We start from the raw sequence: 14,960 nt of genomic DNA, 5'->3' as shown, positions 1-14,960 counted from the left end.
AGTTTAAGGCTAATCTGGACACACTACTTGAAGTGTCAGTGCCATTATCTATGAAGATGGCAAAAGGTAAGAAGAGACTAAAAGGGGACAGAAGGTAAGTAAAGATGCAGGATGTCTTGTTAATCTCCAATGGGAGAGAGGAAGCTATGTGTTGATGTCAGTGGACGAGTTCAGATTGTGCCAAAGAGAAAGAATTATCTTATGCACAAACAATATGGTCCAGACTGACATGGAAGCACATGAGATACAAATTTTTTAGGTAGCGGAAATGGATCAGGATTTCGAAGAGATGTTCTGATGCAGCAACCAAACTTCCAAAGTGTCAAAATGCAATGGAATTACTCTGTATTTTCTCCAGATATAGTCACTGAATTGTTACTAACAAGGGAACCTCCCCATCGCACCCCCCTCAGATTTAGTTATAAGTTGGCACAGTGGATAGGCCTTGAAAAACTGAACACAGAGCAATCGAGAAAACAGGAAGAAGTTGTGTGGAACTATGACAAAAATAAGCAAAATATACAAACTGAGTAGTCCATTCGTAAGATAGGCAACATCAAGGATAGCATCAGCTCAAGACCGACGTGGTCCCGTGGTTAGCATGAGCAGCTGCGGAACGAGAGGTCCTTGGTTCAAGTATTGCCTCGTGTGACAAGTTCAATTTTTTTATTTTCAGACAATTATCAAAGTTCAGGCACTCACACACAAACAACTTCACTCTCCAAAATTCCAGGATATGTTCAGATTTGCTTGGACATATGCAGGATTTGACGGTCTACACACGAAAAAATTTGAAAACGTTAAAAACATATGTTTTGACAGAGCACAGGGAAAACTGTGCAACTGTGAAACTGTTGCATTCATTTGTTGCAGTTTATGTGACAAACTCTTATGTTTTCATCACATTTTTGGGAGTGATTATCACATCCACAAGAAAACCTAAATCGGGCAAGGTAGAAGAATCTTTTTACCCATTCGCCAAGTTTACAAGTTAGGTGGGTCGACAACATATTCCTGTCATGTGACGCACATGTCGTCACTAATGTCATATAGAATATATCAGACGTGTTTTCCTGTGGAGGAATTGGATGACCTATGACCTTGCGATGAAATGTTTTTGGTTCCCATTGGAGAGGCACGTCCTTTCGTCTACTAATCGCACGGTTTAGCGGTGCGGTCGCAAAACACAGACACTAAACTTATTACAGTGAACAGAGACGTCAATGAACGAATGGACAGATCAGAACTTTGCGAAAATAAAGAAAGTAAACTTTTCAATCGAGGGAAGACTTGAACGAAGGACCTCTCGTTCCGGAGCTGTTCATGCTAACCACAGGACCACAGCGCTCCTGAGCTCACATTATCCTTGATGTTGCCTATCTTGCATGTGGATTACTCAGTTTGTATATTTTGCTTATTTTTGTCATAGTTCCACACAACTTCTTCCTGTTTTCTCGATTGATCTGTGTTCAGTTTTTCAAGGCCTATCCACTGTGCCAACTTATAACTAAATCTGAGGGGGGTGCGATGGGGAGGTTCCCTTGTAAGAAGGTCGTCCCAAGGGAATGACAAAGCTAGAATGACAAAGCAAGTGGGATATTAATTAATAGTCCAACGTGCAATATAGCTCCCAACTACTGTCACTGGGATGACTTATGAATACGGTACAGCCCTTGCTGTAATAGCTGGAAAACCTTTACAGATGGTGCCATTCAGTACTTGACCACCTTAAATAATACCCTAAGACTACATCTCCTCCATTTGTAGGGTGAACTGATAGCCCCATGGGAAGGTCATTTTACCACTGTGCACATGTTTCAGCACATTCAGCAACACCACTTTAAGCAACGAGTTATGATTATGAATGTGAGTGTGTGTGTTTCTGGTACCACTGCAGTTTTGGCCTGGCTGTATGTAATCTGTGTCTACTACAAGCAGACAACTCCCCCAGCTCTCAAGCTCCCAGAGCAACAGTTGCCGAAAACATTTAATAGTAAGGAACAGCCAATGAATTATGTGGTTTACACTATGGATTAGAATAGAAAGATGAGGAAAACTTTGCATTTTTACACCAATCTGCAAAATGTGTTAAGACAGTTGTGTCCAGAAGTGTACACAGGTCCCACATGGGAGACCAAGTGTTTCAAGCAGGAAGGAGTGTTACACCACGATTCAGTCTAGTACGATGAGCTTCTCTTGTTATGCTCTGAAAATGTCATACAGAGGGAAGCAAGTGTCAGTTTGCAGCCCAGGCAGCATTTCCAAGGTATATTCACAAAGAAAGAATGCTTATTCATCAGGAAGCTGACAAAGCAGAATAAGCTAGTCAGCAGCTCTGAAGGGTGATGCTGGCCAATACTACAGTTCCGACTTGGCTCATGCAAGGATTGATTAAACAAGAAAAGGTGAACAAATGTAGTCACCGCCACTGAATGATGACACTCAGCTGTTACAGCATGTTGTCTTTCTCTTGGGTGGGATGCTGCTGTTTGAGAAGTACCAGCCAGCAAACACTCATAAAATGTCACCTAAAATCAAACCCTCACTCTCAGATGTTCTCTGTATATGACCATATCGAGTTGGGTATGTGACACCAACCATCACCACCTTCCTCAGCAGCAGAGTTAGAGGTGGAGGACACTGCAGTGCCAGATGACGTATCCAGTCACCTACCAACAAATTCATCTCCAGTAGCAACAGGCAAAGGCCTGTGCTGAAAACCACGTGCAGACGACTTGGTGCCTTTGCACCATTAGGGGTCCCGTTAAGTGTCTTCCTCCTGATAACAGCTACCTCCCTAGTGATGCACATATTCAAGCATGGGCTAGGGTGGCATGGTCTCTCTGTTGCTGTGTAATGGCTCCCGAGGGCTTCCGTCATTTCTGATCACCATCCAGTGCAGGCACACGCTTTTGACTTTGGCTGTGCTGGATGTTATGGTTTGAACACTGTCTTTCCTGGAGTGGTATGCGGCTACCACGAGTTAGTAAGGCCGCCAGGAGCTGCACCTTACACACTTTGGGGCCAGTTTTACTGACAACACTGAACATCACTGCTAACACATGCTGGGTTCGCTCCTAAGCTAGCATTTGCAAGACCGCGGAGCTCGGTGTCCTGGATGCCGTCAACAATATCTAGAGGCAATATCCTCCCACCTCCTGTAATCCTGTCTCTGTACTAATATAAATAAAAGAGTACTGTGAACAGTGATGTTGCATTAATGGCTCACCAAGCAGTTTCGGCTATCTCCACTTCCATAACCTATGTCCCACAAAGGAAGCGGCACATTCTCCTGATCTACAAACAGCTGATTCCTCCTCCTCCTACACTCTGGAATTCGTTCCAGCATTTGGGGAATTTTGCAATAGCGGAGACTACTATAGTCTGGTTAATAAATAGCGAAGGTATGAAAATTTCTGATAAACTTTGGTACAGGACAAAGGTCGAGATACTAGGAACACCAACAAGAATTCCACTATGTGAAAAGTCCCATTCAGAAGTTAGCATTATATTGATGTGTCTATCAGAAACAGTAATACATTTCTTTCATGACTACATAACAATATAAATCTGTCTACAGACCAAAGATGAGAACATCATAGAAGTTCATTTGGCATGGCCATATTGAAAGTGGTATGGCCTTCCCTTCCTCCAACCTCTAACTGACTTACTGTGCCAATTACAGTGGCAGCTTAAGTTTAACATGGACTCCAAAGACCAGTGCAGCTCAGCATTTTTCACTCTGAGAAATAACTGCCATAGATGAAGCAAGTTATAAGCAACAGAAAGAAAGCCTAGGAACCACTGAGTACAATACTACACCTTTGGTTTTGTAGTGTGACAATGAGTCATTTAGTCGCTGAGCCTAATCTTAAGCTGTCTCACACAAAGCAAGTGCCACCTTAACTTTGGATTGACATTCTGTTGCGCTGACCACTCAGCTACCATGGGAGGACAACAAGAATTAATACCTACACTATGACAACTGCCACTCATTCCACATCAAATTTCCCTTTCCTGCAGCCTACGCATCTGCAGCATCTTAGTAGCCACCTCTCCAGAGCAGTATCTTCCATTTATCCACTTACTAACAAAGTTTCCATTTCCAAAACACTCAAAACTCAAAAACACCCCCTCATCACTCTGTACCACTCAGGCACTGAATGCCTCAATGATTTATTACTCTGTCAAGGCAATGACTGTCTTAAGTCAAGCCCTGGACTGAGATCCTCTCCCCCTGATGTCCTCTCCACACCATCACACACTGTTGCCTTCCATCAGCCTCCTAACCTCAGTAACATCCTAGTCAAATCTTATAAAATTTCCAAACCATTATGTACCAACCCTTGCAATTGTCCCCACTGTAAAAACTGTCCCATGCACCCACCCACTACCATGTACTACAGCCCCATCAATGGGTAATCTTTCAATAACGGGGTGACCAACTTGCAAAACAATGCACATTTTTTTATCAGGTAATTTGTCTCCACTAACAGTATTTTATATAGACATTATACCAACACTAAACTGGCTGAACTTGTGCATAAATATAAAAGGACTGTCCACCTTGGGAACACCCATACTCAGTTGCTGAACATGGTCTACAGCTTGCCTAAAGGGAAGCGAGTGCTTGCTGCATCACAAGGTCTATTTTGTTTTTCCCAAATAATGCCACTTTCCCTGAACTCCACCAGAGATAGGAAATTGCCCTCCAACAAATCCTTGTATCCCCCCACCTTGCCGGACTTAATCACCATTAACACCCCTCTTTCTTCATTCTACCTTATGTTAAGGGTAGCAAACACATTGAATAAAGTGACTGCTTCAGCAAATTAGTAATTCGATTCCTTCAGGTTCGCCAATGCCAAGTACCTTTTTGGGCACATTTTAGTGCTAGTGCAGCTGCAGCCTTTTTGTGTGAGCAGCAACAAGTAAATATTCATATTTTGATGTGCAAATGATGGGAATCAAGTCAATATGGTGTTACCTTTTTCATCTGAGACAGGCTTTTGTGCTCTTTCAGTTGAAAGCCAATAGCCTCAAAACAACTGCGGCAGCATTGTCAATATATCCCTTGTTCTTTATTGTAAAAATAAAATGATAAATGTTTATGGTAAATCAATTCTGTAGTGTTCTGTAAAGAAAAAGTTAGCACTCATCTCTCAATCAAAATTGTATGCAGTGGAGGTTGTTTAACTGTGAGGCAAGTCACTTGAGGGGAAAAAAATGTTCAGATTGGTTGGTTGGTTGATTTGGGGAAGGAGACCAGACAGCGTGGTCATCGGTCTCATCGGATTAGGGAAGGATTGGGAAGGAAGTTGGCCGTGCCCTTTCAGAGGAACCATCCCGGCATTTGCCTGGAGTGATTTAGGGAAATCAGGGAAAACCTAAATCAGGATGGCCGGACGCGGGACTGAACCGTCGTCCTCCCGAATGCAAGTCCATTGTCTAACCACTGCGCCACCCCGCTCGGTAAAAATGTTCAGAATGAGTGTTACTTATTAATAAATTTATTTGCATTACAAAACTGGAATATATCAGACAACATTTGAATTGAAGAAAAATTAAATATGCATCAACTGACTTAATCAAATTTAAAGTTACTGTGATCTAAAGAGAATATATTTCATACAATTTATCATATACACTAGAATTAATTATTTGAAAAAGTAATTCTCAAAAATATTGAATAAATTCATTCAGGGACTTCCCCATCTTTTGTACTAAAAACAGAAAACAAACCTGCAAATTCAAGAAAAGGAAGGAAGCAAATTTTGTTGATAATTTACTTCAGAGGTAAATAATTTTGTACTGTTACAATTTCCTGTAGCTCTTATCTCAAGAGGCCATTCTGTACATGGTCAGTGAAACTTTGGAAAGCAATATTAACTCCATATAAATCCATAAAAGAAGATTAGATGTTGAGCTAATGAGTAGGAACACAGTTAAGGTCCACTGTCATGATGAAAGAATTTTCTTCTTACTTTAGGAATTCAGGGGACTGGTGACATGTATTGTATGTAAAATATGACATACTCAATCTTTTCAAGTGTTCACAGGGTAAGTTATTTCACAGTTTTAATCACTAGAGTATAATGCCAGATTGTGCCCTTTCTTAACCTGTAGTTGTAGTTGGGACATTTTCAATAAGGATAATATACAAAAGAAATAAGGAATGTCTGAACTTATCTCAGCCATTTTTTAACCGCTGAATACCAGAAAGCATTAATCTGGAACTCTGGACGAATTCCACTGGCAATAAACTACCCAAACGAATTTTTTTTACTGAGAGCTTGGTTAAACAAAATACACAGAAGATGCCCGAGTTTTAAAAAAAACTGTATGAACAAAATTAATAATAAGGTTAAGCTTGTACTTGATTTGATTTGTATAATATTAGAATGTGTACTAAGATAACAATAATAAAATATGTATCAAATAGAAAATTCACTTGAGGAAACAACATTAGTTTTTACATTCCACAACCTACCCTCTTTCTTCCCTTAGGAGGGGAATAACAGTTCCAAAAACTAGGAATAACTTTCTCAGTTTTAAATGAGTCTATTGGGAGTACCGGAATTTCGCCTCCTGAAGAACTGACCAGTCATTCAAAAGCAAAAGTTTTATAGATATTGACAGCATTTCTCTGATAAGTCAAGATATTTTCTCCTTCATCACATACTTAGCACTGCAGCACAGTTTCTTACCTGTTTTCAGCCTGTGAGGTGAAAAAGTTATGCCTTATTACCCTTGGATCAGGCTGCACTGAACATTTTTCCAACAAAGGCATCAGCACACCAGGAAACATTATGAGAGCCTTTTGAATTTGTATATCTGAAGCATCTAGTTCACACTGATTTACTTCAGCCAGGTGGTAAAGGGCCAGAGCATGTGAATATGAAAAATTTGGTAATTGTGAAACATTCCGTGTTGCTTCCCATTCCTCAGCAGCAGCAACAAGCCATGCATACTTCTGTGATCGTAATGCATAGAAATCTATGCACAACACAACAGCCAATGGATCATCTGCAAAGTTGAGTGAAAGCAGAACTTTGCACAATTCCAGTGCAGTTCGGTAACATGCACGTTGGCCTACAAACATCAAGTGCTTAAAAATAGTGATGAATAGTGCCCTGTAACAAAAGAATACAATAAAGTCTATATTAATGTTTCTCATAAAATCAGAGAGAACTGAGGGAGGGAGAGAGAGAGAGAGAGAGAGAGAGAGAGAGAGAGAGAGAGAGAGAGAGAGAGAGAGAGGGGGGGGGGGGGGGGAGCGAGAGAGAATGAAGGGGCAGTAGTGTGATGGAATGTGATGTTTTGAACACGTCACACAGTTGAAACATACCCCGTAACAATAACAATGATGACATACAATAGGCTAAACTTACTCCAGATTTAACCAAACAAAATATGCAATGAAAACCAAAGTTAATTCAGTGTTATGTGGTATTGTGAACAGCTTAGCCACTATGTGATCATGCTGATGTAATTTCGGGCACATACTGATCAGGTTTCGCAGTTTCCTGTAATCCTGCTACAAATATGTCACATTTGTTGAGTGAGCAAGAAATTTTGGGGGCTAAAGAGGAAAAAATTGCTCAATAACTCGCTTCACACTTTTTTTTGAAGGACAATTATACTTTCTGTCATCATTATTTAAAAATTTATACTCTATCAAAGAACTAAAGTAAAGGCTTAACGCTTGGTCCTTTTTCTTTTCTTAGTATGTATTACTCTTAAAGATATATCAATTAAATTTGTGCCAGTAATTCTTTAAATTTTAAATAACTGCATAAATGGTCAGTTTTCTAGGCCAAGACATTCATCTAAGTGCCCATTCTCCAAAATGTTAATGAAGAATTTTATACCACAGACCCACCAATAAAATAAGATTTCAGTGAGGATGCTTTCATCACTTTCCAGTATAGATAGTGCTGAGTTTAATGTGAAATATTTAAAGACAAAAAACACTTGTCAGGCATCATATCAGCAATTTCAGTCTCCAGAATACTAATATTTTACAGGAGTTCCAAAAACTATGCTATGATACTTCTGAAAACGCGAGTCACATAATTCCTTTCACATAAAATACTGCCTCTTGAAATTCAAGAGCAAGTACAGAATACTCATTCTCTCAAGTTATCTACAGATAAATCTTCATCTATGATGGTCAGGTCCTGCAGAAAGTGTAATCACTTCTGTCTCTAAGCTGGTCGTAGGTTGTGTTCCAAAAATGAACAATACAGAGACAGAAGTGACGGACACTTTCTGCAGGACCTGCCATCATTTTGCAGGACAATGCTCAAGCACATACAGTGCAAGCTGTTACTGATTTGTTTGACTGATGGGGCTGCTAAGTGCTATACAACCTACTGCACTCCCCTGACTTAATCCCCTCATGAGCTCAACTCTATTTCTAAACTGAAGGAAACACTTTATGGCATTCGCTTCACAACTGCTACAAATTTGTCGGGCAACAGACCATGCCGCTCAAACTGTCAACACAACTGGCACTGTTAAGAGTATCCTATGACTTCCACATCATTGGTAACGGGTTATACACAACGCTGGTGACTACTTTGAAGGTCAGTAAATCTTTGAAACATGTATCTATTTTGCAAGAGCTGTGTATAAATAGTTGCCACTATTAAAGTTCCAACCCTCATATTAACATACTGAAAGAAATAGTTATGTCGCAGGTGAGAGTCCACAAAGACCTTTATAAACAGTGATAAGGTAAGGTGTACATCATTAAACGTTGCTGTAATTTTGCTGTCCAAATTTTTATAAAGTAAAGTTGCTTCTCTACTTTATAAATCAGCATATCATGGAACTGGTGGGTGGTTAGAAAATTTTACTATTAACAGAGATACAAAAATGGGCAGTAGAAAAAAAAAAGATTGACTAAACTTGCTTTAAAGCTAACAATGGGTATTTGATGAGAGGAGCCATGCATGTGTATCCAAGCATGCAGTGTTTCTTTTTTATCATCACGAAACTGGGGATGTTATTTTGTTACTCAGTCTTGTCGAGGAACCATGGCAAAACGGAGAGTAATTTATTTATTTTTGGGATTACTCCATTTCCTTGCTCAACGTGTTCTCCTTGGGTGCCTATGTTACAAAACTGACTACTATTCAGACCAACTACTAAAAATCTGGATAACTGAGCTTTGCCCTTGCTAGTGGACTTCTCCTTGCAGTGTTTTCTGTGCTACAGGCTGAAATAAAGTCTGAATCCTACTCAGTTTTATGTATTGATCAAAATTTCTTCTTTCAATGAAATACCTTTAAAAAAAAATGATCTATTGGCACACAACCTGCACAGAAAAAAAAATCAGTTCTTGGGAAGCTACTGGCTCTTTATTTACATGAAGTGATTAATATTACTGACATGAGATCTCAAGTTGATTTCATATCTCTAGCTTTCCAGAAGCCTTTTGATACTGTTCCTCTCAAATGCTTCTAATCAAATTGCAGGCATATCTAGTACTGGCTCAGCTATTCGATTGGATTCACAATTCTCTCACATAAACGTCACAATCTTTGATAAATGACAGGAAGTCACATAGTGAAATGGAAGTTATATCTGGGGTTCCCCAAGAAAGTGTTATAGGTCCTCTGCTGCTCTTAATCTATATAAATGATTTAAAAATACATGTTGAGCAGCTTTCTTCATAAATGTCAGTATCAATGGCAAACAATTTGTGTAGTGAAGTTATCAGATCAAATCGAATTAAAAAATTATTTATACAAGCTATCTGCATGGAGCGAAAATCAGCAGCTGACCCTAAACAGCAGCAAGTGTGAGGTTATCCACATGAGTAATAAATTTCTGTCACACAAAATCTACATAAATTTAAATGTTGTCTTTTCATCTAAATACTTAGGAATGACGGAACAGCATAAATTGGGAGCATCAAACAGAGAATGTTGTAAGGCAAATCAAAGATTGTATTTTATTGGCAGAACACTTAGAAGTTGCAGCAAATCAACTAAAGACACAGCCTGCACTATACCTGTCCATCCTTTTCTAAAGTATTGCTATGTGATATGGCATCCTCACCAGATAAGACTGATGGAGGATACTGAAAAAGTTCAATGAAGGACAGCCTTTTCATATCATATGATAGTGGAGAGAATGTCATGGATATGATAAGCAAGTCAGTGCTTTTCATGCAGCGAGGCCTTTTCACTTCTGTCACCAACCTCCTCCTCCAAATGTCAAAATACACTGCCCACTAAAAAAGTAAAGCACCCAGAAGACATGGTCAGTCAATGTAACTTCACACACACACACACACACACACACACACACAAGGCCTGGTTTAGTATAATGGTTATGAAGAGTTTCAGATGTTGAGTGATCACTGTGAGGGACCCAGGGATCCTGTGTACTCATGTGAAACAGAGTTGTCATACACGACAGTTTGAAAGAGGCCTCATATAGTGGGTCTCCATTTAGTCGGCTGGTCAAATTGTGCAATATCCAAATTTATGGGACATTCGGATGTGACAGTGGTCTGATGATGGATGGCATGGGAATGTGATGGCGGGCATAATCATAGTCAAGTTTCCAGTCAACCAAATCTGACCACCACCAGCATGGATCATCACATACTGCACCAAGCACATAATAATAAATAAAATAGTCTCTATATTTACTTCTTAATAATTTTTACATTATGTCCTTTAAAATATCCCCTCCAAAACCCTTAACTACTCCATGGGAATTTTCCACTGCTCAAACGAGTACCTGAAGTTATCTTTTGAAAGCATATTTACAGATTCCATTGATTTTTCCTTTCATGGCTTTAACACACTAAAATATTGTTGCTTTCAGTGCAGATTTCACTTTCAGGAAGAGAAAAAAAATGTGTCTCACGGAGCAAAATCTGGTGACTAGGGAGGATGTTCCAACACATGGATCTCACACTTAACCAAAAATGACTTCACAGATGTAAGGTTCTTGAGCACCACTTTTAAACAAACTTTACTGTTGTAGAAATGTCCACGTAAAATCTGCCGAACTGTGTCAATTTTTACAATACCAACAACCGCATGAATACTTAATCACTGGTCTTTTCATTTAAGATTTCTAATTCTTTCAATGTTTTCGTTCATAGCTGAAACTGAAGGTCGCCTTAGACATGACTTATCTTCAACCGTTATTCGTACATCCTTGAACCACTTCAGTCACTCAACCAGCCTACTTGAATGGGTGAAAGGCATTAATTACTGCACCTTTGTTTCAATGAAGAATGGGTGACTATGGTTGTCTTTCTAACTTTCACTTACAGTTTCACATTAATTTGTTGCTTTTTCATTTTTTAACAGGCTGCGAATACATACACTAACACAAACGAAGGCCACGACCCGACTGAGGGGTCGGCAGGTGAATGGGTAGCAGCAATGAAGAGGGGAGACGCCATGCGATTTGGCAGTGTAGCATTTGACTTCGAGGCCTGCAATGTTTGTCTAATAAAAACTCTGTTTGGTAATTTTTTAGCCAAACCACTCATGTCTGATGAATCTTAAGTACTAATGTAGTATCTGAAAGACTGGACTACCATAGTCTTATTTAGTTGGATATTTACATGCTCCAGTAGTAGATCATCCTAGGAGTTCTCCTTTGCAGCCACCTTTATTTTAATATCTCAAAGGAGAGTAATTGCTTGAAATTGGTTTGGTCTTTTCGTTTTTAGTCATCCTAGGTAAATTTAATGTATAATCAAGAACAACAGCTCCGTAAAAAAATTATCAAAGAAAAATTCCATTACAACTCAGTTTGTCTTTAGATTCTAAATATTATTCTAAGGTTTAAAATATAGACAGAACACTACTTTTTCGTGTAAATAGAAATATTTACAGCATTCTACCTGAATACCTAATGATAGCGTACAAAGTTAGGCTATGTTATTTCATGAGCTGTAATAAAAGCAAATAATAGTGTCAACCTCCCCAAAATAGGGATATAATTATGTCCATATGAGCTGAAGTATCTATTTTAGTCTGATGATTCAAACAACATATAAATCCTGAAATAGTGTTGCGTGACATATTGTATTTTGCACATAAAATTAATGCAACCTTAATAATCACCACCTTTATTGTTTAGAGCTAAAAAGTTTGATCTGCTGCACTTAAAGTATATACAATTTAATATCACCAATCATCTAAGTAAATTTAACGATATTTAAAATGTACTAAATGCTTTTACCTGTTCTCCTGTCGCCTGTAATCTAAATGACAGTTGCCTGTGATAATGTTGAACGTTGGATGGAAGGCACTTTCCAAGCAATATAATGCTCGTTCATTCAGTTCTGCAGCCATCTGTAGGTCTTCACTCAGTTTACACAAATCCGACAATTGGATGAGTGCATCCACATGGTAGGGATGGTCATTGATAATTGACTGAAAAAAAGGAGTATTTATTACAATTATTGGCAAAAATAAATACTGAATGTGTTCACTTAAGTTTTGCATTTATCCATTCAATTATTCATCCTACATAAACACCAGGATTAATTTATGAAAAAATGCTGAAAAATAAAAGGAATAAAAAGAGTGACGTGATCTTTGATGTTTTTTAGGCTTCATTGTTAATGATATATTGTTGAGTGTGAGGGTTACATAATCATTCAATACCTTCGCTGCGCAGTGCCGATGGTACTGTTACTGACGACTGTGCCGCTAAAGCGGAGTTACTGAACGCAGTTTTCCGAAATTCCTTCACCAGGGAAGACGAATGGAATATTCCAGAATTTGAAACACCAACAGCTGCTAGTATGAGTTTCTTTGAAGTAGATACCTTAGGGGTTGCGAAGCAACTCAAATCACTTGATATGGGCAAGTCTTCAGGTCCAGATTGTATACCGATTAGGTTCCTTTCAGATTACGCTGATACAATAGCTCCCTACTTAGCAATCATATACAACTGCTCGCTCACCAATAGATCTGTACCTACAGATTGGAAAATTGCGCAGGTCGCACCAGTGTTTAAGAAGGGTAGTAGGAGTAATCCATCGAACTACAGACCTATATCATTGACGTCGGTTTGCAGTAGGGTTTTGGAGCATATACTGTATTCAAACATTATGAATCACCTCGAAGGGAACGATCTATTGATACGTAATCAGCATGGTTTCAGAAAACATCGTTCTTGTGCAATGCAGCTAGCTCCTTATTCGCACGAAGTAATGGCCACTATCAACAGGGGATCTCAAGTTGATTCCGTATTTCTAGATTTCCGGAAAGCTTTTGACACCGTTCCTCACAAGCAACTTCTAATCAAGCTGCGGGCCTATGGGGTATTGTCTCAGTTGTGCAACTGGATTCGCGATTTCCTGTCAGGGAGGTCGCAGTTCGTAGTAATAGACAGCAAATCATCCTGGGACCTCTGCTGTTCCTGATCTATATAGATGACCTGGGTGACAATCTGAGCAGTTCTCTTAGGTTGTTCGCAGATGATGCTGTAATTTACCGTCTAGTAAGGTAATCCGAAGGCCAGTATCAGTTGCAAAGCGATTTAGAAAAGATTGCTGTATGGTGTGGCAGGTGGCAGTTGAGGCTAAATAACGAAAAGTGTGAGGTGATCCACATGAGTTCCAAAAGAAATCCGTTGGAATTCGATTACTCGATAAATAGTACAATTCTCAAGGCTGTCAATTCAACTAAGTACCTGGGTGTAAAAATTATGAACAATTTCAGTTGGAAAGACCACATAGATAATATTGTGGGGAAGGCGAGCCAAAGGTTGTGTTTCATTGGCAGGACACTTAGAAGATGCAACAAGTCCACTAAAGAGACAGCTTACACTACACTCGTTCGTCCTCTGTTAGTATATTGCTGCGCGGTGTGGGATCCTTACCAGGTGGGATTGACGGAGGACATCGAAAGGGTGCAAAAAAGGGCAGCTCTTTTTGTATTATCACGTAATAGGGGAGAGAGTGTGGCAGATATGATACGCAAATTGGGATGGAAGTCATTAAAGCAAAGACGTTTTTCGTCGCGGCGAGATCTATTTACGAAATTTCAGTCACCAACTTTCTCTTCCGAATGCGAAAATATTTTGTTGAGCCCACCCTACATAGATAGGAATGATCATCAAAATAAAATAAGAGAAATCAGAGCTTGAACATAAAGGTTTAGGTGTTCGTTTTTCCCGCACGCTGTTCGGGAGTAGAATGGTAGAGAGAGAGTATGATTGTGGTTCGATGAACCCTCTGCCAAGCACTTAAATGTGAATTGCAGAGTAATCATGTAGATGTAGATGATTCCATTTTTATCCATAATATTTCCCTAACTGTTCTTGTGATGATGGTTTTTGAAAGATCACAATAGCTAACATGGTGGTGGTGGTGGTGGTGGTGGTTGTGGTTGTGGTTGTGGTGGCAGTAGTGTTTAGTCTTATTGGGAGAATCATCTGGCATTTGTCTGAAGCAATTTAGGTACATGGTAGACCTATATCAGGACATCCGGACAGAGTATGAGCTCCATCCTCCAAATCTGAGACCAGTGTCTTACCAAATGCACTACTTAATCCATTATACCTAGCATACCTACTTAATCGATTATATGTAACATACCTCTCTCTTACGTTTGTATATACCTGGAACACGTCAGTTTGATAACATCAAAAATAATTACACACTGGTGGTGCAACATGGATCCTTCCGTCCACCACAGGCTTCTCTGAACTACATTGATGGGCGTTATTCTCACAACACATCCTTCACGGAGTTATTCTCACAACACATCCTTCACTCTTGTAACCATCATGGTCTCGATCTCCAGTAACCCTCTATCGGTTTCCCCTTCATCCATCTTGTCACCCCTAAGAATTCACGTCCACACATCACCTTCAATGTGCACCGCTCCCCGCCGGCTCTGACAGTCAAACATCACATGCCTAGCCCGTGCACCTCCACCTCTGCCTCCCATGTTCCTAGCCGGCAA

At 39.6% G+C, this 14,960-nt stretch overlaps 1 protein-coding gene across 1 annotated transcript in view; it reads right to left on the bottom strand.

Annotated features, from left to right (window-relative positions):
• LOC126187440 (transcription factor 25) overlaps nt 1-14,960 on the bottom strand; it is a 152,458-nt gene that overhangs the window by 29,959 nt on the left and 107,539 nt on the right. The window contains 2 exon segments of the mRNA XM_049928520.1: nt 6,708-7,133; nt 12,223-12,416. Coding sequence (XP_049784477.1) covers nt 6,708-7,133; nt 12,223-12,416 — 620 coding nt within the window.

This window comes from Schistocerca cancellata, chromosome 5 (genome assembly GCF_023864275.1).
Source record: "Schistocerca cancellata isolate TAMUIC-IGC-003103 chromosome 5, iqSchCanc2.1, whole genome shotgun sequence".
In the NCBI taxonomy this organism is placed as follows: domain Eukaryota; kingdom Metazoa; phylum Arthropoda; class Insecta; order Orthoptera; family Acrididae; genus Schistocerca; species Schistocerca cancellata.
The sequence above is the reverse complement of the archived record's forward strand: the minus strand, read 5'-3'. Positions and strand labels throughout refer to the sequence as shown.